Raw genomic sequence first — 26,719 nt, 5'->3', positions numbered from 1 at the left:
TTTAATCATCTGGTAGTCAAATCAGGCTTCCTTACAGCATCTATTATATCATCAACCTTGATAATTTTCTCTTCTTCAACTGTCTGTCAATAGCTTTGAGTTCTTTAATATCACACCCACGAACTTCATAGACACCTGCATATTTTGCAAGATGACCAATTTCAGTTTGCAAATGATTTTATTCTCTTTTATTAAAATTGTTAATAAATGGTCAGGGCAACATTTGAGTGGAAACTAATTTTAAAAGTGGTGTTTTCATTACTGAATTCTTTTTTCTGAAGACCTTGGCTTACATAACCAATGTAGTAACACAGATGCTAAGCAAGTGATTAAATGAAAATGACCTATTATACTGATATAAAGATGTTCAAGATACATTTATTTACAGAACAGTGTGTAGTATGATTCCATTTGCTTAAAAAGGACTTTCATATGTGTATATATAATACATACATATATAATACATATGAAGATATCGATCTTTATATGTGAACAGATTTTCAGAAAAAGCATTCAGGAAACTATAAACATTGCTTAAATCTCAGGAACTGCTAAGAGGTTTCCTTTAATTGTATTTTATATCCTTCTAAATTATTTAATTTTGGCCAGGTGCAGTGGCTCACGCCTATAATCTCAGCACTTTTGGGAGGCCAAGGAGGACAGATCACCTGAGGTCAGGAGATCGAGACCAGCCTGACCAACATGTAATCCCAGCACTTTTGGGAGGCCAAGGAGGATGGATCACCTGAGGTCAGGAGTTCAAGACCAACCTGGCCAACATGGTGAAACCCCGTTTCTACTAAAATATAAAAATTAGCTGGGTGTGGTGGCGGGCACCTGTAATCCCAGCTACTCGGGAAGCTGAGGCAGGAGAATTGCTTGAAACCAGGAGGCAGAGGTTGCAATGAGCTGAGATCGTACCACTGCACTTCAGCCTGGGTGACAGAGACTCCATCTCAAAAAAAAAAAAAAATTTAAATTTGCTACAAAGAAGTAATAATACACATTTACAATGATGCTGACAACAATATTTACAATAATGTATTTACAGTAATGGTATGCTGATGATATAATTAGGTTTTAAATTAAATACATAGTAATGATAGATAATCTATGATCCCAGCTTTCAGGAGTTTAAACTAAGCCCTAACTTGTAAGAGCCATTAAATTTAGAAATCTCAAATTCTAATTAGTTAAATCATTAAAATTATATTCTTATGCAACGCTCAATACAAGGCTCAATTACCCTAGCAGTTTTTTTCAAATCTAATTACTTCAGACAGAAAACCTTTGTTTACCTCTTTACACTTTAGAGACAGGATCTGGTCTCTGATTACCAAGTTGTGAAATAAAATCTGAGATTTAAGCAATAGGCAAAAGATAAGCAAAACTAACTCCCAATCATGACACAAAAATATCTGTGCTCAATGAAGCAACTTTAACTGTTCTAAAACCTCTCAAGAAAAAAGAGAGATGTGTTCATTTTATACTAAAATTCCAATAAGTGTTAAAATCAAAATATAGTCAGATGATTCTCAAAGTGTGCTACAGGGAAACCCAATACCTTTTCAAAGGGTCTTAGAATTATACATTGTTAAAAGATCCATTGACAGAATAATGGATTTTACTGTAACAGTATAAAATATTCATTGATACGGTTTCAGATCCTACGTTATAACTAACTTTTACAAAACTATCACTTCTTGAGTTTTACTGTCATATTACAGAATATTCACCATTATATGAAAAGGCTTCTAAAATATACCTCCAACTACATCTTAGTGGGGCCTGATTTTCTTCACTTACTTCAGCCAAAGCAACACACTGCAACAAACTCAATGCAAAGTCAAAAGTGAAATCCAGCTGTTTTCTATTAAGGTAGACCTTAATGAGATTTGAGAAGGTAAAGCAATGCCACTTTCCTACTTCACTTTGGAAAATACGTATTTTCATTTAAAACATGTTATTTATGTTAACATGTAATTGGTATTTCTTGTAAATGAATAATATTTAGCTCTTTTCTCAGTTTTAATTTCTAATACAACAAATATCAGTACATAAAATCCACATAAACAAAAGCTCTTTAGAGTTCTGAGAATAATAAAAGTGGAAAGGAATCCTGAAACAAAAAGTTTCGAGAATCATTATCACAGTCTATTCTATGAATCAAAAGGCAAAGAGGTGAAAGCAATTTGCTTACAACTAGGATGAACGTGCAGAAGGTGAATGTTAGATACTAAATTTGCTTTTTAGATAGAATTCAATGCTTTTTAAAGAGATGAGAAAAAATATATTTATAGTCTTCTATATTAACCTACATATTGACATTTTCAGTGCTCTTCATTTCTTCCTGTGGATATGAGTTTCCATCTGGTGTCATTTCCTATCAACCTAAAGAACTTAATCTTTTAGTATTTCTTATAAGGTAGGTCTGATAGCTACAAATTCTGTCTTTGTGTAGGAATGTATTTATTTCACCTTCATTTTTGAAGGTTAGTTTTGCTAAATATAGACTTCTTCACAGACAGTTTTCTTCTTCCAGCACTTTGAATATGTCACCCCACTGCCTTGGGCCTCCACCAATACTGATGAGAAAGCAGCCCTTAGTCATTGCTGATGCTTCCCTCTGTGTAGTGAGTTGATTTTCTCTTGCTGCTTTCAAGATATTCTCTTTGTCTTTCAGGAGTTAGACTACGTCTAGGCATGGGTCTCTTTGTATTAATAATCCTAGTTACATTCACTGACCTTCTGGATGTGTAATTTAATGTTTTTCATAAAATATGTAAAGTTGTCCAAAAGGTCATTTTTCTGACCCTTTCTCCTTTTGAGACTCTCATTACACATATGTTTTACACTTAATGTTTTTTACAGATTTCTGAGGCTCTGTTCAATTTTCTTCCGTCCTTTTCCTGTTTTCAAGATAGAATAATTTCTACTGGTCTGTTGTCCAAGTTCATGGATTCATTTTCTTGTCATCTCAAATCTGCTATGAACCCCTCTAGTGAATTTTTAATTTCAGATATTGTATTCTTCAACTCTAGAATTTCCATTTGATTTTTAAAACTTTTAACTTTGCAATAAATTATTTACAGAAAAGTTGCAAAGATAGTACAGAGTGTTCCTATATATGCTTCCCTAATGTCAACATTTTCTAATGCTAATTAATATCTTACATAACTGTTATACTTACATACCATATACATATATAGACATACATCTACAAATAAACATGTCTCTATATAACACATTTACATTAACACACAAAATAATGGAGGTGTCTTACATAACCATGGTACATTTGTCAGAAACAACAAATTTCCACTGATGCAACAAAACAAACTAAAATACAGACTTTATTTAAATGTCACCAGTTTTTCTATTGTTATTTTCTTGTCCAGAATTCAATACACAATGCCACATTGCATTTAGTCATCATGTCTCTTTGATCTCCTCTGACCTGTAATAATTTCTCAATTTTTCCTTGTTTTCCATGACCTTGACAGGTTTGATGAGTAGTGATCAGGTGCTCTTATGGAATAACCCTGAGTTTGACTTTATCTGTTGTTTTCTCATGATTAAACTCAGGTTATAGGTTTTAGGGGAGAACACTACAGAGGTGAAGTCCCTCTCATCATACCAAGAAGTGGTTTTTTTGTTATTAAAAAAATAATTTCTATATTCTTGTTGAGAATCTCAAGTTGTTGACATTGTTATACTTTAAATATAATTTCCTTTTGTTCTTTTCACGTATTTATAGTAGTTTAAGTCTTTACTAAATCCAGTATTTGGGGACAGAGACAATTTCTACTGACTTTTTTTTCCTTGTGTATGCATCACCCTGTTTTTTACATGTCTTGTAATGTTTTTTGTTGTTAAACCTAGGGATTTTAGATAATGTAGCAACTCAGAATTCTGTCTTCCCCATTAAAAGTACTGTTGCCAGTTTGTTTCTTTTTTGTTTAGCATCATGATCAAGACAAATACGTGAAATCTGTCTCCTCTGTGGTACACAATCATTGATATCTCTGCTCAGTTTTTTTCTTAAATATACTTTCATTTTTTATTTTTTAAGCCTGCCTCCCTAGTTGTCCCTTTGCACAATTTAGTAGTCACTGCAACACTGAACAGAGATTGGGTTCAAATACCTCAAGATAGCAAGGCTTCCATCTCTGTTGATGGGCATATGTGTGGAAAGGGAAGTGCATTCAAAGTTCAGTCTGTTTTCAAGTTTGCTCTGAGTTGAACTTCCCATAGGGAGAAATTTCAAGTCTCCTATGTGCAAGCAGGTACCTTTGGAACCAGTCAAAAGTATGTAAATACCTTAGGCTAGGTCTCTGTTGTGCATATGCACAGCCTCATCCAGGAATATTCTTGCCCCAAACACTACTGAATCTTCAGGCTATTTGAGCTGAGCCCCTGGTCTTCCCTTGTACTTCTGGAAATTCATATTCACAACATTACCTACCATTCCAAAGAACTAAGCCCCCTTCAACCTGAGGTCCTTATGTCCTGCTTCTCACTGGCAGTACCTCCATGTTAACCAAGCTGGGGCAGAATTGGGGGAATGTGAGTAGCCTCAAGCTAGAATGGCCACTGATTCCCACTGTTCTCGCTCCAAATTCAAGAGCGTAACATTTTTCAAAGTTTTATACAATTGGCCTTTAGTCGATCTCCAGAGCACTGAAATGGCTGCTTTAGAAAAGTAAAGTAATGTTGGGTGTAGTGGCTCGTGTCTGTTATGCCAGCAACTTTGGGAGGCCAAGGTAAGGATTGGAGGCCAGGAGTTCAAGACCATCCTGTGCAACATAGTGAGACACTGTCTCTACAAAAAAATATATTTTAAGTTAGCTGGGTGTGGTGGCACATGCCTGTGATCCCAGCTGCTCTGAGGCTGAGGAGGGAGGATCACTTAAGTACGGAAGTTCAGGGCTACAGTGAGCCCTGACCACACCATTGCACTCCAGCCTGGGTGACAAGAGTGAGACCTTGTCTCAAAAAAAAAAAAAAAAAAAAAAAACTTTTTTTAAGAAATAAAAATTCTATTAAAATGTTCATATTGTTTGGACCAATCATTCCACTTCTATAAAAATCATCCTTAAAGAAATAACACCAAAATATAGAGGAAACTGTAATTAGCATGTCGTTACAAAGTTATTGCTAACAGCAAGAAACTTAAAGCATGTAAGTATTTAGCAGAGTTAGATATTAATAAAACCATGGTACACACATCTGATACATTACATAATCCTTAAAAGTTAAAATTACAAAAATTATTCCATTGTAAACTTCTTAATTCTTCCCATTGACAAAAGTTAGTAAGATTAATTTTATTCAAGTTGTGGCACTATACTAGTTGTCTCCCAAAACATCTATTCTCATATTCTTCCTGAGCATATAATCAGCCACACAAGCTCCATTTCCCAGCCTCCCTAATAGGTAGGCATAGCCATGTCACTACGTTCTCACCAATGATGCAATGTGAGTGAAAGAAACAGCACAACTTCCTGCTCACCTCCTCAATGGCAAACTGTACTGAATTTCCTCTTTCTCCTCCCCACAGGCTGAAGTGTGAAACTGCACAACCACAACAAGTGGACCCCTGTATTACTTCATGGAGCAGAATAGAATATCTCCAACCTATTACATGACAGCAAAATAAAACGTTATCTTATTACGAAGACTAAGTAACCATAAAAATCCACATTTTAAAAAGTATTACACGGCCAGGTGTGATGGCTCACACCTGTAATCCCAACACGTTGGGAGGCCGAAGCAGGTGGATCACTTGAGGCCAGGGGTTCAAGACCAGCCTAGCCAACATGGCGAAACCCTGTCTCTACTAAAAATACAAAAATTAGGGACATGGTGGCACATGCTGGTAGTTCCAGCTACTCAAGAGGCTGGGGTGGGAGGACTGCTTGAGCCCAGGAGGTGGAGGTTGCTGTGAGCCGAGATCATGCCACTTCACTCCAGCCTGGGCGACAGAGCGAGACTCCGTCTCAAAATAAAATAAATAAATAAATAAATAAATGAAATAAAAAATAATAAAATTTTTAAAACCTTTTTTATTTGTATATGTTTTAGAGAAAATAATGTCTCAATGCAAGGAAATATGAGAAAGAGACCTAAAAGCTTTATGAAGCTTCCCTTAACCTAAAAATCAAAAGAAGGATGAGCACTGTTCCCACTGTGAAAAGCATAGCTTCTCATAAAATAGCAATTTAAAGTTAAAATTCCCTCCTCCCCAAACCAAGAAACTAAAACAACCCAACCCAAAGAAAGCAAAATAAATGTAAAACCTTTGCCGTCCTCTCATATTTGAAACTATATAATCCCTCTAAAAATAGAGCCAATTTATATAGTATCTTGATGTTCCCCAAAACAATTAAGTTTTTAAGGGGAAGAAATGTGTATAACCCTGTAATATATTGCTACTGCAAATCTGTCTAATTATAGAAGTGGTACCCCTGACTCCCTAGCAATATTATGTACCGTAAATGTCCATTTTTAGAGCTGTGCTGTCCAGTGAGAATCACTAGCCATCCGTAGCTATAGAATACTTCAAATGGTGATAGTCAGAATCAACATGTGCTCCCAGTAGACAATACACACTGACTTTCGAAGACTTATCTAAAAACTGTAAAATATATACCTTTGTAATTTTGATTACGTTAAATTGATAAAGTTTTGCATGCAGTGAGTTAAATAAAATCAATTTCATCTGTTTCATTTTACTTTTTAAAATATGGCTACAACAAAATTAAAAATTACATATGTGGTTCACAGTATATTTCTACTGGACACCAATGGTGTCATACCTGAATGAGCTGATACAGTTTCTAATAGGCAGAATTTCACAACCATTGCCTTTTGGCTTAGCACTCTCTAGTTGCATACTTTTATGTTGAAAACAAAGAGGGTATGTTGACCTGGGGTTATGTCCCACAGATTACTAAAGATAAGGGCTGCCTACAGTCATCCCACTACTCAACAGGGACCAATCTATTAGAATAAACAAGGCCCCAGGAGAAATCCAGAGACCTCTGTAAAGTCTTCAAGGGCTGGAAACCTGCCCCTCATTCTGACCTTGCCGTCCATCAGCTTATATGAGAGACTGTGAATGCTATACCACTTCAAGAAGCTCTCCAGAAATCCTTTGTCATCCTAAGAAAAAACAGTAGCCACCTTGAGATGGCATATGGTACTTTAGAACAGAAATGACTGAATGCCATGGCAGAGAAAGGGGTGGCATTGTGGGAAGGAGAAAAAAGAAGGAAGTGTGGGTAGAGCAGACGGCTGGACTCTCCATGGGACTAGGTCACTGACAGGACTTGGTAACGGTTTGATTCACTTTCTACGTTTGCTGAATACCTACTTTGCATGAAGCACTGGGCTTACGAAAGTGAAATAAACAGTGTCCACTCTTAAGAATTACATATTCTAACCAAACATACTGAAATCAGAACAGATCAGTGGACAAGGTCAACTGTGCTAAGAGTTAATCCTAGGCTGTAACCTTAAGGACTGAAACCAGAGTTGGTTAATAAAGTCAAATAAATCAGTAGAGAAAAAGCTGAGGGCAACTGGACTCAGGAAGCAAAGAAAGTTAGGGATACATGGTATCCTAGGGGTATGATGAGTGCACTTCAAGAACCCTTTGAAGTGTTACAAACATTTCTACACAGGCTCCCCCACTCCCATGTTTGGAGGAGGTAGAAATAATGCATAGTAATTAACAGATTATCTGAGGCAGTAGTCTCCAAAATTTTAATGTATTTATTATCTTATCTATCTCATTATCTATCTATCTATCTATATATACATACACAAACACTCTATGGAAAATAAATAAAACTAGGATCAAAAAAATTAAAGTTAAAAATAAATACAAGTAAAATCCTCAAGTTTCATTTTTCTATTTCCAGTGGTTCTTCTTGCACAGCCCACTTGAATCCTGCTCTAAGGTGTCCTAACATTAAAATAAAGACATTTAAAAATACCACTGATGGGGAGAGGAGGGTGGAAAACCTCTACAAAGTTTGAAAACCACACCTCAAATAGAAATGAGCTGAGGCCAACCACAAAATCCTTAAAGTCACTTCCAGAAAGTTTTCTCCAAAATGAATTTGGAGAATTTTCATTGTGAGACAAAGAAAACATTAAACTGAACAATGATGTTTCTACAGATTTCAGGTAATCTGTGTTCTGTTTTACCTTCAAATTGTCCTCTTGTATGTTAATATTATTTAAAAAATCCCTTTAAATGTTTCCAAGATATATAAATTCTCCTTAAAACTTAAAAGTTTTAGAAAAGTAATCTGTCTAAAATGGGTCTTATTTTCTATTTTTCTTACTATAACATCACAAAATTAAGAATACTTGATTTAGGGGGAGATTGTGTGGCAACTTCTTTAACCCTGAGAATGCTTCTGTAGTACATTCAGTTACATGCATAAAAAATTTTCCTCCCATTCCACATTCTTAGGTCTAGAAAAATATTTATCTTGTCACCTTTCTTTATCATATATTAAAAACATGAAGAGATAACTAGTCATCAATTACTGACAGTCAGCTATGCAATATATTAAGATCTTTATCAAACTAATATATTAAAGACAGAAAGTTTACAAGTGGGAGATTTATAAAATACTAAAACTATTTTTTTTTTTTTTGAGACGGAGTCTTGCTCTGTCACCCAGGCTGGAGTGCAGTGCCGGATCTCAGCTCACTGCAAGCGCCGCTCCCGGTTCACTCAGCATTCTCCTGCCTACACCTCCCGAGAGTACTGGGACTACAGGCGCCACCACCTCGCCCGGCTAGTTTTTTGTATTTTTTAGTAGACGGGTTTCCACCGCGTAGCCAGGATGGGTCTCCATCTCCTGACCTCGTGATCGCCCATCTCGGCTCCCAACAGTGCTGGGATTAACAGGCCTTGAGCCACCGCGCCCGGCCTAAAAACTTTTATTAACAATGAACTTACCCCTATTATTACATCATTACAGCAACTAAAGACTTACCAGTTAACATTTGGCAGTACAGGTAGGACATTAAAAATAAGGCCAAAAAAATGGAATGTTTCCCACAAATATGATAGAATGTTCATTTTCAATAGAAAATAATTCAAAAATTGATATAAAATATACTAAGTTGACAACAGAAAAACAAGAGCCAATAGAAACAACTCACAGAAGATACAGGCATACCTTGCTTTATTGGGCTTTTCAGATATTGCATTTTTTTTTTTAACAAAATGAAAGTCTATGGCAACTCTGCATCTAGCAAGTCTACGGCACCATTTTCCCAACTGCATCTGCTCACTTCTTATGTCACATTTTGATAACTGTCACAATATTTCAAATGTTTTATTTTATTTGTTATGGTGATCTGTGATAGTGATCTTTAATGACACTATTGTAATTGTCTGGGGTGCCATGAAACTTGTCCATGTAACACTCAAATTTAATGAGGAATTGCTTCTTACTGATGAGCAAAGAAAGTAGTTTCCTGAGTTGAAATTTACTCCTGGTGAAGATGCTGTGAACACTGCTGAAATGACAACAAAGAATTCAGGATGTTACATAAACTTGGTTGATAAAGCAGGGTTTGAGAGGACTGACTCCAATTTTAGAAGAAGTTCTGCCTATGGATAAAATGCTATTAAACACTATCACATGCTACAGAAAAATCTTTTATGAAAGGGAAGGTCCATCAATGCAGCAAACGTCATTGTTGTCTTATTTTAAGAAATTGCCACAGCCACCCAACCTTCAGTAACTCCCACCCTGACCAGTCAGCAGCCATCAACTGAGGCAAGACCCTCGACCAGCAGAAAGATTACAGCTTAATGAAGGCTCAGATGACTGTCAGCCTTTTTTAGCAATAAAGTATTTTTAATAAAGTATGTACATTGTCTTTATTAGACATAATGCTACTGTACACTTAATAGACTACAGTGCAGCGCAAATATAACTTTTATATGCATGGGGAAACCAAAAGACTCACGTGACTTGCTTTATTGTGTTATTAGCTTTATTGTGATAGTCTGAACCCACAATATCTGAGGTATGCCTACAGACAGAGCAGGTAATTCATAACAAACATATATTACAAGTTTAATATTTAACAAATTCCAGAAATGGAAACTAAATATATTGGAAATATAAATTGGCATCATCTTTCTGGACACAAATTTGACAATATGCTTTAATCTAGTAATTACATTAGGAAATGATTTCAAAATTCAAGATTTATGCATAAAAATCATCACAATATTTCTGCACAAAAAATACTTGATTAAAATATTCTACAATGTTAAGAGTGGTTATCTCTCAGTGGAAGAACTATGGATGGTCTTTACTTTCTTCTTTATATTTTTGCATATATTCCATGTATTTTATAACAAGCATACATTAACTTTGGTCCAAAAAAAAATTCAAGTTACTTTTTAAAGGTTCTTTTAACAAATATCACCCAGTTCTTCTTATAGAAACAAATAATGAATGTTTGCTATTTCTATTCCAATGGACTGGGCTCCTATTCTAATTCTGGATTTATACCTCCCACTTACCAAGAACATCAGCCTCCACAACAGCACAGCAGAGGAGCTTTAGTTAGAGACAGATCTAAGTTTAAATCCTAGAAATACCACTTATAGCTGTGTTACTGTGGGCACCTTACTTTTCTAAACTTCAATGTATTCTTAAATAAGACTTGCATATATTATATTTATATATTTAGAGATTAAGATAGTTCCAATATTACAAAGGGCAATTCAGAAAGGGTATAAAGATGAAGGTGGAATCTTGGAGGAGGTAGGTGGGAAGAATACAATTTGGGATTCATCCAGAGGAAAGTTATGGTGACATATGTTCTGACATGGTAAGCATGAGACTAAATGAGTAAGTTTTTCTTCATTCTTTTGTAAAGAACACTTACTATGTGATATACACTAGGGACAGAACAGTGAATAGGGTAAATAGGATTCCTGTCTGCTGACCATATATTCAATGGCGGTGAAGGTCGGGGGTGAGGTGGAGGTGAATGCCAGGTAGAGACATACAAATTAAATTAGTGAGGTGTGTCATAAAGAAAGTGTAACAGGTAATGGGATAGATGGGGGATGGGAGCTATTTTGAAGCGGATGGCCAAGGAAGGCTCCTCTGCAAAGACTGAGCTGACGCAAATGACATGAAGCTATGGGAAGAGCTTCAGTCTGAGAAAACAGCCAGGGCAAAGACAAAGATGAGAACAAAGCTGACATGTTCACAAACAGCAGGGAGACCACTGTGAAAGGAGAAGAGATTGAAGAGTTAGCAGGGACCAGATCATGTAGGGCCATATCATGAAAAGGAGTTGCAATTGTGTTTTACTGTGATGAGAACACGCTGATGTTTTCAATAGACTGACACAATCTTACTGTATCTTAAAAATTACTTCAACCAAACAGTGGAGGCAGAATTCTAGTGACAAGAGGCTACCGCAGCCGGCTAAATATGCTTTGAACTAGGTAGGACTGATGGCACTGCAGTGGCAGAATAAAACAGAATTCCCATGGAGGGTGATTTCAACTCTATCTTTGAAACCAAACACAAAGATCTCACTTCATAAAAACTTTCCAGGTTCTCCTAGCTTCAGGTGCCATCACTTAACTTCATACACCATTCTAGTGAGAACATGCATCAAAATGTATTGTAATTGTCTATTTACAAAGCTACTTTTTCTACTGGGTCAAATTCCAAGAATGAAGGCAGGAACAATGTCTTATTTATCTCTGTAATGCCTAGCAGAGTACGTGGCATATAATAAGTGCTCAGTAAATTTGACTGAAAAAATGAACAAATAAATTTGAAATAATCAAAACCATCTGTAATAGTTTCCTAGGGCTGTAACACAGTACCATAAATCAGGTGGTTTAAAACAACAGAAATATATTCTCCCATAGTTCTGAAGGCTGAAGGTCCAAAATCAAGGAGTCAGCAGGACCATGCTCCCTTTGAAGGCTTTAGAGGAGAATCGCCCTTGTCCCTTTCTAGTTTCTGATGTCTCCCAGCAATCCTTGGTGTTCTCGGTTGGTGGCTGCATCACTCCAATCTCTGCCTCCATCTTCACATGATTTTCTTCCTTGAGTGTGTCTGAGTTTCTGGGACTCCAGAGATACCACTCATTGAATTCAGGGCCTGTCCTAATCCCATATATTCTCATCTTAACTACATTTGCAAAGACTCACTCGTACTCCAAATAAGGTCACACTCTGAGATTCCTGGTGAACAAGAATTGTTGATAAATACTATTCAACCCCACTACACCATTAAACACAATGCATTGCCTTATAAAGTGGTAATCTTCCTGTTCTAAAAGTGTTCCGTAAGGCTGAATAGTCAAAATCAGGAACATGCAACAGAATAGATTTCTGTAATGACTTTGTGTGTCCTTTAACCTCTCTAGTTTCAGCTTACTGATCTGTATGTTATGGGAACTTTACAGTATCTTCTAATAGTAATATTCTATGATCTTAAGTCATAATTTTCTTGATAACTTTTAGATTTTACAAATATATTAGGCATATAGAGAGACCCTCAAATATTTTAGTTAATTTAAATGATAGCAGAAAGTTTACTTTCTCAGCTTTGAAGTAGGTAGAATGTTTTTTGTAAACTATCCACCGTAACACTTACTTTAATTTTCTTCATTTTTCATTAAGAATGCAGTGTATTCCTCCAAACATTATAACCCTATATAGTCATGTGCCAAATAACTACATTTTGTTCAACAATGAATAGCATGTATAACAGTGGACCCATAAATTTATAATACTGTATCTTTTCTATGTTTAAATGCACAAATACTTACCATTGTGTTACAACTTCCTACATATCTAGTACAGTAACATGCGGTACAGGTTTGTAGCCTAGAAGCAATAGGCTATACCACACAGCCTAGGTGTGTGGTAGGCTATGCTATCTAGATTTGTGTAAATATGATGTTCACACAACGATGAAATTGCCTAATGATGCATTTCTCAGTATGTATCCTCATCGTTAAGTGACACATGACTCTTATTTTCATTTTAACAGACTATACCCTCTGAACACCTTCTACGTGCCAGGCACATAGGGATATGGCAGTGAAAACCCACTTCCAACTCACATACTTGTAACTTATTAAACTACTAACTAACTAGACCTCAGTCTCTTTATAATTTAAAAATTCCACTTATATGATATTCTGACTAACAGACATGTTACTTTTTTAATGGGAAGATTTCAAAAAATAGCTTTGTTGATTTCTGAAATGGGTATATTTTCATTGTTTTAAAAAAAAATCACATAAGTACAAAAATGGTAAAAATTATCAGAAATCTCACTACCCAAAGATAGCCACCGTTAACATTATACTGAATAACCTTCCAGATTTGGATGTTTTCACACATTGATATATAATATCTTCCATGATTTTATCCAAAAATACAGATGTAGAAAGCTGCATTAAATGGCATGTCTGTTAGATTGACAGGTATGCCATTTTGCAACTAGTTTTTTCCCCCAAAATTGTTATGTCTATCTTTCTATGACAAATATGGCTATTTGGCATTATTTTATTGGATACAGAGTTTTCTGTTGAATTAAAATACCCATAATTTATCCCATCCCCCGCCCCCAGAGAAGCACTGAAATGAATTAAAATATCTATCATTACCAATGTTGCAAACTGTTACCAAAAATCTGTATACATATATCTTAGCAAAGTTTTGCAATTGCCCCTTTGGACAAATTCCAGATCTGCAGAAAGGGCAGTATTCTAATTTAAAATTTTCATTTGCATAGCATAGACCTTCTGTCCTCTCAAAAGGTTGACTCCAATGATACTCCAACTCCACATATAAAATTACTCATTTTCTTATATCCTTCCCAACAGTGGATTTTGTCAGTCTTCACCAATATGAAGGTACTCTTCTGCCAAAACAAAACAAAGCCAAACCATCTTTTACTTGCATTTCCTTTATTATTAGATAAGCTATACATGTTTTTCTACATTTATATTTCTTCTCGGAACTGCTTGAGTCTTTTGCTAATTCTCTACTGAGTAGTCTTATACTCTTGGGGATTTGACTGTATTATCCTTGTTAAAAATAAATAATCTTTTCATTTTACTTTTAGAAAACTTCATTGTTTTCTTAAAATATATATTCACTATGAAGAATTTACACAAAAAATAAAATTTTAAAAAATTTAAATTACGAAAAACTTCCACTACTCACCATTTCATACATAACAGTGCTAGAGAGTGAGCTTGCTGTATGTTATGAATATTAACTTTGGTTCCCCAAGGTGAAAAAGGCTTCATTCATAAGTTAATTTTTAAAGGTGAGTGAGATATGTCTTTCTTTATAAAAGGTTAAGTTGCACATAAATCACATTTCAACAAATCAAATGCTATCTTCCCAAATGACCTATTATACTTTTGATAATGGCTTTGCTTTACCTGTGATTATATGTTAATTAAAAGTAACTAGATATTTTTAGAACTCAGTGTGTTTGTACTCTTAACTTTTTCACATGATTACTGGGCCACAAACAGACAGTTTCAGTGTATTAAAGAAGATATGCCACCCAAATAACATCCATTAAAGAAAGACGGCAACTAAAAGAACTCCTACAGCTCAATCCTTTTATAAGGAAGCAGGGAATACAGTGAGAAAAGCAACAGATTAAAAGTTGGAAGAACTAAATTGAAAGCCCTAACTTCTCCACTCTCTTACTGTGTAACCTGGGACATATCACTTCATCTTCTGAGCCTCAGTCGCTAAATTTCTGAAATGTTGAGAATGGAATTATTTATAAAGTCCCTTTCAAGCACTGACATTCTGATTCCATACAGTGATGAAGTATGGAAACCCAGAACTAGTAGCAATCAAAAACCTAGAAAAAAAAATAACAGACGTATAAGGTATTATTTCTGAATACCTATGGAGAGCAGTAAAATACAGCAACAAGTAACAAAGGGAATACAGTAAACCAGCAGTCTACAAATTGGGTCATGCATACCCCTGGAAGTGTATGAGCATGGAGAATTTCAAGAGAAGTGATGATTATGTTCTCAATTTCCATCTGTACAATTTTCTAGAACCATTCTGCTGACACAGCATGTCTGTTTTCCTTTACTTCTCCTTCCTCTTTCCCTTTACCTCTTTCCCCTCTGCCACTTCATAAAAGAGAACTGTAACTCTCACACTTTCTGAAACTTGCTGTGGAGTACTGTCTTTGGGCTAAAAACATCCAGGTGGCCAAAAGGACATTTCAATATATTCATGTTGAGAAAGTTAATTACTCTAAAACACCGACACCTTCTTTTTTTTTTTTTTTAACATTTATTTTAAGTTCAGGGTTCTTTTCAAATCAAGGTGTCACCACTTCCATGAAAATGAAAGGAGAATCAAATCCAGTTGCTACCTGACATAAGTATTAAAATAATTTGATTATGGATTATTTTGTTTTATGCATACAACCTAGAAGAATGGGTGATACTACTAATATAAAGCAATATAAAGCACTTTTTAATAACCATCTAAATTCTAAATTCATCTAAATTTAATAACCATCTAAATTCATAAGTGAGGTTTCTCAATACTTTCAAATATTAAAGTAAAAAAGGAACAGATTCAAGCAGAACCCCATCTTTTCTAGTAATATTTATAAATGGATAAAACTGAAATAAACCAGCCCCATCTATCCCACTGAAAACGCATTTCTGACAAAATTTTACTTTAATACTTACTAAAATTTGTAATTAACATATGTTGTTTTGATTGTCTACTGGCTATGACTGAAGTGATAACTCAGTCCAAAATAAATTTGACACAGGGCATTATGGACATATACAATTTTCCTATTTTTGTATTATAACTGTCCATAGAACTCAGAACTGAGGGACCATTAAAATAAAGCACTTTTATTCCCATCTATTAAATTCATGAATGAATTTCCTTTTGTTGCAGAAAATATCACATGATGGATAAAATGCTTTGTAGCTTAAAAGAATATATTAGGATAATATGTAAAGAAAGTAAAACAAAATAAGAGAAAATATAACATGATTGATAAAAATGCTTTCCAGCATAAAAGTATACATTAGGATAATAGGCAGAGAAAGTAAAACAAAAATAGAGTTCAAAGAGAAAAAAAGACTATAAAAAATTCTGTCAAAATTAAGTCTGTTCATATATTTTTTCATGAATTGTTAAAAATCCCCTCATACACATTTAAAATTGTGATTTGAACACCACCACCAGAAATTACATCATTTACAGATATTAAAACTCAGATGAAAACTCAAGATGTGGGAGAAGGTACATAGTCTTTTGTTTTCCAGTTCTTTGAAGGGATATATGAGCAAAATGTTTCAAAATCCTTGTACTAAAGGTCAGAATATATCATTAGTGCTCATCTTCCTATTGGACATCTTCACCTGGATGTTCAGACACTTGAACTCTACATATTCAAAGTAAACTTATGAACTCCCCTCTACAAATACACACATTTGTTTTGAAAGAAGAAAGAAAACAAACCTGCCTCTTCTTCCTATTTGCATTTTGTTACTAGCTTTATCATCTACCTGGTCTTTCCAAACTAAAAAAGTAGGAATACTTTTTACCTCCCAAAGCAAATCAGTTCCTAGGACCTAACTCCTAACTTTCTCTCTCTTCCTTCCACCAGTGCCATTGTTAAAGAACTCTTCATCAATTGTCATCAAATAGGTCTTCTTCAAAACAGTAACTACATTTAATTTTACCTCCCAGGATCTCCCATGGAAAGTAAAATTACTTTACAATAATCAGAGCTATGCAAGTGTACCTGTCATGTCATGCATATATATGACTTACCAAAAAAAAAAAACACACAGAATCATGAAGGCGGAAGAAATCAGTCAATCCCTTGAGACTATCCTTATCTAAATATCTTTCAAGCTGCTGTCTCAACAGTCACTGGTTGAAAATTTATAATCTCATGAGCTGCCTACCCTGTATGAACAGCTTTGCCAAAGATCTGGGTTCAAATACAACTCACTTGACTTATTAGTCCTAAATTAATTTGGTTAAAGAAGAGATTTACATTAACACAAGAATATCAATAAAGTTACATACAATTATAAAGAAGTTAAAAATTACTTATAATTTCACCATCCAGAGATAGCTTCAGTTAGCATTCTGGGATACATCTGGCTTTTTTTTTATTTTTTGGCAAGCATGCATGGTATATAGATATATACGTATTTTGTGATTTATTTTTTTAAACATAATTAAGATAATCTGTAGATACTCTGGGTTTTTTCTTCACTTAATTATGTTGCTAGCATTTCTTCCATGCAATTAAAGATTCTTCAAATTCTTCAAATCATTTTAGTGGGTACACAATATAGAAATAACACTAGAATCCATCAAGCCATTTGTAAACTACATTTTTATATATCATTTAAATTCTTTAAGGCATTTAAGTGCCGACATAATACAGAAATAATGAAAAATACTATACTACATAATACTATAATCTATTTAATCATTTGTAAATTATGTTTCCAGTTTTTCACAGTGATAATGAGATGAATAAACTTGAAGATTAACCTTTATCTACATTTTAGTCATGTCCTCAGAATAGATTCCCAAAAGCAAATTATCAAGCAAAAATACTAATTTAAGTATTAATTTTTAAAATCTTACTAATATTGTGTATGTGTAACCTTCAAACTATAAACTCACTTTGGCTGCAGTGTAGTGTAGCGTGATCACAACTCACTGCAGCCATGACCTCCCGGGCTCAAGAGATCCTCCTACCTCAGCCTCCAGCTTAGCTGGGACTACAAGCACGTGTCACCATGCCTGGCTAATTTTTTAATTTTTTTTGTAGAGACAGGATCTCTCTGTGTTGCCTAGGCTGGTCTCAAACTCCTGAATTCAAGCAACCCTCCCACCTAAGCCTCACAAGTGTTGAGATTATAGGCATGAACCACCATGCCCAGCCAGTATCACATTTTTTAGTATGCATTTCTTTGACTACCAGTATGGCTGAACACAAGATATCCTTATTTCCCTACTGTTCCTAGCTATTGGTACTTATTTTACCCTCTGAAGTAACGTACTTTTCCCATGTGGCAAAAGGAAGTAGAAGAGAGTACACACAGGCTTTAGAGTCAGCATGAACTAGAGTTTAACCCATTTCCACTACTTAATTGTGTTACCTTGAACAAATGACAGCTTTAAACTTTTATCTTCTCCAAATTAGAGACCATTAAGACAAAGTAGGAACAGTGCACAGCAATCAAGAACATAGAACCAATCAAAATCTATAACATATTAACCCTCTTCTTCCTTTTTTTCACATGGCAGTCCTTTAAACCCTGGAAGACAGCAATACTCTGTCACCTCTCGCCAGCTCTCCATCTCCATCCATATCCCTGCTGGCTAAAATCTGAGACTTTTTTCCTTCAGAGAAATGGTTTCAAATCACCTTACCAACCTGCTCATTATCTTCAGAGAACAATTTAGCTGAGTTGTATCCTCCTAGAACATGGCATTTAGAACAAAATAATCCAGATACGATTTGAAAAGATCAGAATTAAAGTTATTACTTCAAATAACTAGTCAAATTTGTTTTCCTTATCTACATCCATAAGACAACAAAATTTTTAATTTGTAAACTCAAAATTCTAACTGTAGTCCACTCATCTTCCCTGATCAGGCAGGCCAGATTAAAAGTGAAGGTCTTGGAGCACAACAGGCCTTTCTGGAAGTTCATATAATACCTTGAGCAACTTAATGTCTGGAAACTCAGTTTATTCTTTGGTAAAAATGGGAGTAACCCTACTTATCTCAGAGAGTTCTTGTAAAGATCAAAAACACCAACTGGGCCAGGTACGGTGGCTTACGCTTGTAATCCCAGCACTTTGGGAGTCCAAGGTGGGCGGATCACTTGAGTCCTGGAGTTCCAGACCAGCCTGGGCAACATGGCAAAACCCCATCTCTACAAAAACTAGAAAAACTAGCCAGGCGTGGTGGGGCATGTCTGTAGTCCCAGTTACTCAGGAGGGTCATTTAAGGCAGGGATGCAGAGGTTGCAATGAGCCGAGATACTGCCATTGCACTCTAGCCTGGGAGACAGAACAAGACCCTGTCTCAAAACAAAAACAAAACAAAACAAAAAAAAACACTACACCAATCAAAAGTATCTGCCATATAGGAGTTACCCCAAAAACAGAAACAAATACAGTTGACAATTCAACATGAGTTTGAACTGCGAAGGTCCACTTACAAGCAGATTTTTTTCAATAAATATACTAAGAAATTTTGTGAATATTTATGAAAATTTAAAAAAACTTGCAAAGCATCACCCGAGACAGACCAATCCCTCCTCTTCCTCCTCAGCCTACTCAACATGAAGATGATGAGGTTCATGAAGACCTTTACAATGATCCCCCTCCAGTTAACGAATAGCAAACTCTTACTTCTGATATTCTTAATTATATTTTCTTTTCTCTAGCTTACTTTATCGTAAGACAGAATACATATGCAAAACTTGTGTTAATCACCTGTGTATGTTATCAGTAAGGCTTCTCACCAAGAGTAGGCTATTAGTAGTTACGTTTTTAAGGAGTCAAAAGTTATATGCGAATTTTTGACTGCACAGGGAGTTGGATCCTGCATTGTTCAAGGGTCCGCTGTAATTATAATTGCTACTAAAGCAAAACTACTGCATCTTTATTAAGCACCATTTGCCAAGTACTTTATATGGTCCTGAACTACAGTTTGTTCTACTCAAAATTCCAACAAGTAAAGCGGACTTTGCTTAAATTTAGTTATCTCAGTTAAAACTAATTTTCTCCCCAAATTCTACCTTGACTTACCTTGGTCTTTTCCATCTCCCTCTAGCCATCACTTTCTGAAAATGAACAGCCATCCCAACCAGCAGGTGGAGGCATGGAGCAGCAATCCAAAATTGCTACTCAAAGAAAATTATAAGCAGGAGATGCTTCTGATGTCAATCATACAATCAGTGGCACAGGACCCTTATAAAAGGAACTTACCAGCAGCCAAAATAAAGCCCTGTAAGTTTAGAAGGCTCATCTACAAATCTAGTTTTTGTTCCTCTCATATGCTGATTCTATGAACACTTACACCTGAATGCAAATATGCAAAAGTATTATTTGTGAATAACCTTTTGAAAAGCATGTTTGGCAACAATATAAAAAAACAACAAAGTCTATGTCACTTTTAGGCAAGAATAAGCCACTTAAATGTGGAAGAGAATAAAGTCTAAATTTTCTCTCAATTCAAATTAAACATAAAAGATAAGCAACTTCATTGCCAGAATCTAAAAGTTTTGAATTATTTTTAAATTAGAAGATTCAAAATGAATTGGAGCTTTTTGTAGTGAACACAGGGAATTTAAGAATGTCTACATCTGAAAAGATCTTTAGTCAAGAGACTTCTAACAAAATCAGAAATAGATTTTATATAAACACATAAACAAATGTGATCGATAAAATCAAACAAAGAAAATTAAGAAAACAAAGAAAATTAAATTCCTTAAGAGGGCCTGCATGCAGTAAGACTTCTTCATCATCTAAATTTACTAGGTCTTTAATCCAGTTAAATGACTGTTTACGATCTTAGACAAAAATGAGAAGGAAGCTAAGTTTTGTCCACTCCCCCTCTCTTCAGCTCTTCTCTTCCCAAACTTGCCCCTATATTCATCCTCAGAAAACAACACAATTCTCTAAAACTGCTCTGGTCAACAGTGAAGGAAGAGGAGGGAAGAGAAGAAGAAAAGAGTTGAAAATTGCCTCAAAGAGAATGAATGGCAACCCTCCCTCTTCATAACTTCTGTGAAGCGCTTAATATTTTACCTCTTGCAGTCTTTTGTGTTTAAGAAGGAATTCCTGGGTAGACAGCATGTACAGCTGATGGAACTCTAGGCATAGCAACAAAGCAGTAAAATCTCAGCATATAAACAACATCTCCTAGACTGAATGTGTTCCTGACAACCTATAAACTAGAAATTTGAACACCCTGTTAGAACTACACTCCCACTCCAAATACACTATGGATTTATATTAATATTATGTTTGAGCATGTATCTGAAATATAAACACATATTAGCTCAGAAGTGAAAGCTAAAGTATGGTAATATTAAATTTAGTATGAAGAATTAAAGTATGAAGCATTTCTGAAAACAGAAATGAAGCCAAGGTCCCAACAAACCAGGTGTTTTGAGAATATACAGGTAGGAAGGTCTCATAAATATAACCACTTCCCTTGGGGTATCCCACTCACTGGCCACACTATTCACTGTATCAGCTTCTGTATCTAAGTTTGCAAAGAGGCAACTATTATACTAACGGTAATTTGGAATAATGCACATTTATATATTGATGTTGGGTAGACAAGAGCCCTTATAAATGAGCATGGGACATGCAAATAAAACTTCACAAAAGAGCAAATACAAACAGCACAAGCAATACTTCAGAAAGCACACTTGCTTACTGCAATTTACAACAAACTCAGTGTACCACAGTGCATCTACTATAGTAGCAAAATGTTTATAAAATGTCTAATAATATATGATTGGAAATGAAACACATAGGATCACTTATTTTGGTAATATCAAAGGATAGATCCTTTTGAGAATGTCAAAAGATGTTCTTACCTTTTGACCCACTCTAGTGATTTTAAAGACTTTATCAAGCATGCATGAAGGTGTTTATTAAACAAAGTTTTGCATACATCAACAAAACCTAAAACAAAATGTTCAACATTCAGAGAATGTGTTGCTTATAGATTAACGACTTCACTCTAGTTTATAAGTAAGACAATACCTCTGCTCGGCCAACTAAATAGCTGCTAGCCATATGTAGCTATTTAAATAAAACTGAGGTAAAAATTCATTTCCTCAGTCATATTAGCCACATTTCAAGTGCCCACTAGCCACATAAGGCTAGTGACTATCATTGGATAGTGCAAAAACATTTCCATCATCACAGAAAGTTTTACTGGACAGCTCTGATCATATCTACGTGGGCCATCCTCCTTCCTCCTCCCGCTACGTTCACTCATTTGTCTAGAAACAACTGCTTAACCTTCAGTCCTCGGCCTAAGCAAGCCTCAATGATTACGTAAGGCCAACCCTGATTTAAACCAGAAATTTAGGCATACATTCCTTATCGTCTCATAACACTTTGATAACTCCAGTATAATAATTATACCACATATAATCATACCATTTTCTCTATCACAATTCTGTAAGTTTCCTGAAGGAGGAACCAACTTTTATCGAAGGTGCTTTGAACTATTCTGGCACTCACAGGACCTGGATAATTTGTCATATACTAAGAACACTGCTAAAGAGAGAATGGAAATAATGACTGTAGTTGAAAAATGGTTGTGTATAAGGAAGAGTATGCATACAAAGGAAAACTTGGTTAGGCTGGCAGTGTTAAAAACGATTAAGACAACAACAACAAAAAACTACTACAGGCTCAGTATCACTATCCAAAATGCTTGGGACCAGGAGTGTTTTGGATTTCAGACTTTTTTGGTATTTGTGTATACATCATGAGCTATCTCGGAGATAGGACCCAAGTCTAAACACAAAGATCATTTAGATTTTATATACACCTTATACACATAGCCTGAAGGTAATTTTACACACTCTTTTAAATAATTCTGTGCATGAAACAAGGTTTGTGTACACTGACCCACCAGAAAGCAAAGGCATCTCATCACCCATGTAGACGATCTCATCACCCATGTGGTCGATCCATACTTGTTTGGCATCACCATCATTTCTGACTCTGAATTTATATGCTAGTGATAAGCAATCACTTCTCACACTTACTCACACAAAAAGAACTTAATGGTAAACAATATGACATACCATTAATACAGTGAGAAAATACTGTGTTTAGGGTAACTAGGCAGCACAGTAGCAGCCCCAGAATACCTGCATCAGCTGCTCAACAGCAAAAAATAACAGCAGAATCTCTGTCTCTGTGTCAGCACTCAGAAAGTTTCCATTTGAGGGCATTTTGGATTTTCAGACTAGGGATGCTCAGCCTGTAATTCCTTACATATTCTCAACACGTAACACAAGGAGCCTCACTCACAAGAAGGTATTCTATGAGTACATATTTGTGAAGTATTTCTTTAAAAAAAAAAAGACAAATGCTAACTTAGAAATAATATAAATTAATGATAGATTTCTAAAAATTAAAACTCAAATTTCTAACCCATATAAGATTTGCTTCCAGTGCACAGAAAATCTGACTGAATAATTCCAACTGCAGTGCTTTGGCATACCCATCAATATACTCACTCAACTTTCACATCTACCAAGAACCTACCTATGCAAAGTACCATAGATATGATGGTGAACAAGACACAATTTCTGCCTCCACAATATTTTTTTCCAAATACGAATGTTATTCTCAAAGACAAATCTTTAAACTCAGCTCTCAACAACAGATATCCAAAAACGACAAAGAACAAGCTTCACCTACTTTATCATTCACTAATTCAAAAAACTCATATTAACCATTTGAAATAGTATACGTCCTACTTTAAAACAAAAAATTAATGCCTCATTTACTTGGCACCCTTGGAAGATCTGGTGTTCCACGTAAATGAATTTTCCAGGTAACTCAAGCTTGTCCATTTTAGCACCAATACTTAAACTCTTTGGCATGGAAATCTTTCAAAAAACAAAACAAAACAAAACAAAACAGTACAAATCTTTCAACTTTAAAAAACAGGCTCTATTAACATTATTCTGACTAAAACTTATTGTGTTGTATAACACTCAAGCCCCTGAACTAAATGTTCCAGGGTGCTTGTAAAAGTTGCTGGCTTCGAAGAGTTTTGCTTCGAAGAGTTTTTCTTCTGACCCCTGGCTTTTGGTGTGTCTGCTGTCAACCTTTGCTGCTGTCAGTGTGAACTGACTCTGGCAGCCTCCCACCCCACTTCAAATTTGCTGCTACTTGGAAAACAAGTTGTGTCAGAACTTTGCCTAAAACACACTGGCTTTGAGACGATCTCCAAATCAATTCTGGTCACTCAGTCTTTTCTGTGTATTACTGGAACTGTTAAGGTCTGCAGTTACAAGTTCCAAACCAAGTTTTGGATAAAAGAATTTGTGCTGTACCTTCATGCTCCCGTATTGTCTTCATACTTAAAACTGATGCTCAGAGATAATTTCATTACCTATTCATTCATTCAACAAATATTTATTAAGTACCTACTATGAGCTGGGCTCCAATACTATGGTGACAATAAGGAAATGAAAAGGAAGGTTGCCAGTTTTAGGCATATTTTAAAGTACAAAAACTGTAATTATTTTACTTAAAGTCTTTTTTGGGGGGAAAAAAAAGGGGAGGTGTTTTTTTTTCCCTAAGCCTCTTAGCAATTACAAACCTGTTAAACTTTTATAACTTCTGTACATTCAGGTTTAGGAACTAAAATTTAAGGGTAAAGAAAGCATTTGATTAAACCAAATGCTTATTTTACAAGCTCTGAGCAGGATTCCAAGATTTTCTGTCTCCTTTCTTTTTCCTATTACAAATTCCCATCTAGGCCTAAAGAAACCAATATCAACATATGCTTTATTAGTAAATGATACACAAAGTCTTGATAATGATAAGTATGTCCATCTCAGCATCCACTAAGTTTACATTTACCACAATGTTAATAGAAAAAAAAAGTGTTAATTGAGGAAAATTTCTGTCTAAAGTTTAAGTTCCTGTATACTTCACTTTGGGGTTCAGAAATTTTTTAAAAAGTTGTAAGGGTTAGTAAAATATGGTGTAACTCTACAATATTTGCTTCATCTGCCACAATCATATTTTTAAAATTCCATTACCCATTTAAACCTAAGGCTAGAAAAATGAACCAAGAAGTGGAGCTTAAAATTGGTCTCTGTGGATTAATTAAGACATCAGGAAAAACCCCTGGCATCAGCTTCATTTTAATCCCTTGGAATCTTCCTTCTCATTCATTTTCTCCTCAGAGAGCACAAGAACTTTATTCATAATTTATAATTGTATAAATAATCAGTGATTGCCTTTATTATTCAGATATAACTGGAAATGAGTTGCTAGTCATGTGCCTGCTGATCTGAGGAAGTAAAATAATATTTAGAAGTGAAAAACGTTACTTTCATTAAAATCTTTAACTACTACTATTAAAAACCTTCTTCAGCAGTGCATTAATATTTCCTCAACATTAATTCTGGAATCTGAACATGCTTTAAGTGGTACTAAAAAGGCAGATCACAGGTCTAACCTTCAAAATAAATAACCATGTAATATTATTCTAAATGACACATTATAGTAATTTTCACAAGTCTGCTCTGACTTCATTAGCATACTACTTTGTGCTGTGAAGTAAGTTTTAGTTTAGATAAAAAGGATTCACAGAGAAACCCAAACATAGGCTCTTGCTCCTTCTACAACCACTTTAGGCAAAGAAGTAAATGACAAATATTTACTAGACACTTATTACACTACCAAGTGCTGTCCACACTACCTGCAAACACACACACACACACACCTTGCTCATATACAACTGGAGAGAGAACATACACTCCCACAAAAGATAATATTAACCAACAGGAAAAATCTGATTTTAAAAGTGATCATTAGCCATAACTTCTGCCAGCAGAAAGTGAAGGCATTCAGTTCAGATGTAAACAAAATTCTTTTTACCCCTCTGTTTTAAGTCTGGCAATCAAAATTAGCCAAATCTAAGGAAGTGGACCAACGGCATCACCACAGGAAAAAAACAGAAATGTTCAGGAGCAACTGGTATTGGACCACTCAAAGTCTTCCCATGAGTGCACATCAGTAGTTTCTCTCCTAAAATCTCCTTATCAAATTAAAAACAAAACTGAATCCTGGCTATGAACTTTGCAGACTTGTTCCTCTGATACCCAGTACAGCCTAACCACAGAAACGAAGGAGTCAGGGAGACGACAGCCACGGGGCATCTAGGCCTATTGTTCAGAGAGAACCGCAGGACCAGGCGAGCGCCGCGGGGTGCGCGGGAGCTGGGGGAGGAGAGGCGCGAACCCCATACAGGTGTGTGTATGGGAGGGGGGGACAGGTATGTTGCAAGGCGGGGGAGCACAGGTGTACTCAAAGGCCACAACTAAGAAATAAAGACTCAACTTCCAGACCGAAAAAGAGGAGGGCGGTCATTCCTGAGGCTTAAACTGCTGAGCACGGAGGGTGACAAGCCTGGGGAGGGTCTGATGAGAGGACCCTGGAGCCCACTAGTGTGGGGTTTTGGGGAGGCTGGAAAACTGAGGGGGGACAGCCAGGAGGATTCAAAGAAAAGGCTCTCCAATCGAAAGGCCAGCCTAGAAATCCCCAGACAATGGACAATGCGCGGGCTGGGGGATGTCGCGGAGGTGAAGCTGGGTGGGCAGAGGGAAACAAAAGAGAGAAGCCCCTAAGTGTAGGACCGGCGGCGGCGATTACCTGAGAGAGCTGCCGGGGATTGGGGCAGCCGAAGAGCGCGGAGCTGGAGCTGAAGCTGATGGCTCCTCGGCGGCTGAGGACGTGCTGGGGGACCGGCCTGTCCAGGGGCAGTACCGGCAGCTGGTAACATACTTCCATTGAATACACCCGCCCTGCCTCCGCGCGGCGCCCGCCCTGCCGCGGCCGCCGGCCCCTGCACTGG

The 26,719-nt window shown here is 36.0% G+C and overlaps 1 protein-coding gene across 2 annotated transcripts in view; it reads right to left on the bottom strand.

The window, feature by feature from the left end:
- Positions 1-26,705, bottom strand: part of PDE7A (phosphodiesterase 7A) — a 126,451-nt gene extending 99,746 nt beyond the window's left edge. For both annotated transcript variants that reach the window (XR_001885311.1, XM_017870786.1), the window contains exon 1: positions 26,518-26,705. Coding sequence is in view for 1 of the 2 variants with exons in the window: in XM_017870786.1 (XP_017726275.1) it covers positions 26,518-26,655 (138 nt within the window). In the remaining variant the exon portion in view is untranslated. The remainder of the gene's footprint in view (positions 1-26,517) is intronic.
- Positions 26,706-26,719: the final 14 nt, after the last annotated feature.

The sequence above is a fragment of the Rhinopithecus bieti genome, unplaced genomic scaffold, assembly GCF_001698545.2.
Source record: "Rhinopithecus bieti isolate Rb0 unplaced genomic scaffold, ASM169854v2 scaffold_5022, whole genome shotgun sequence".
Lineage (NCBI taxonomy): Eukaryota > Metazoa > Chordata > Mammalia > Primates > Cercopithecidae > Rhinopithecus > Rhinopithecus bieti.
Note: the sequence above shows the minus strand (reverse complement) of the source record. Positions and strands in the feature narration are given on the sequence as shown.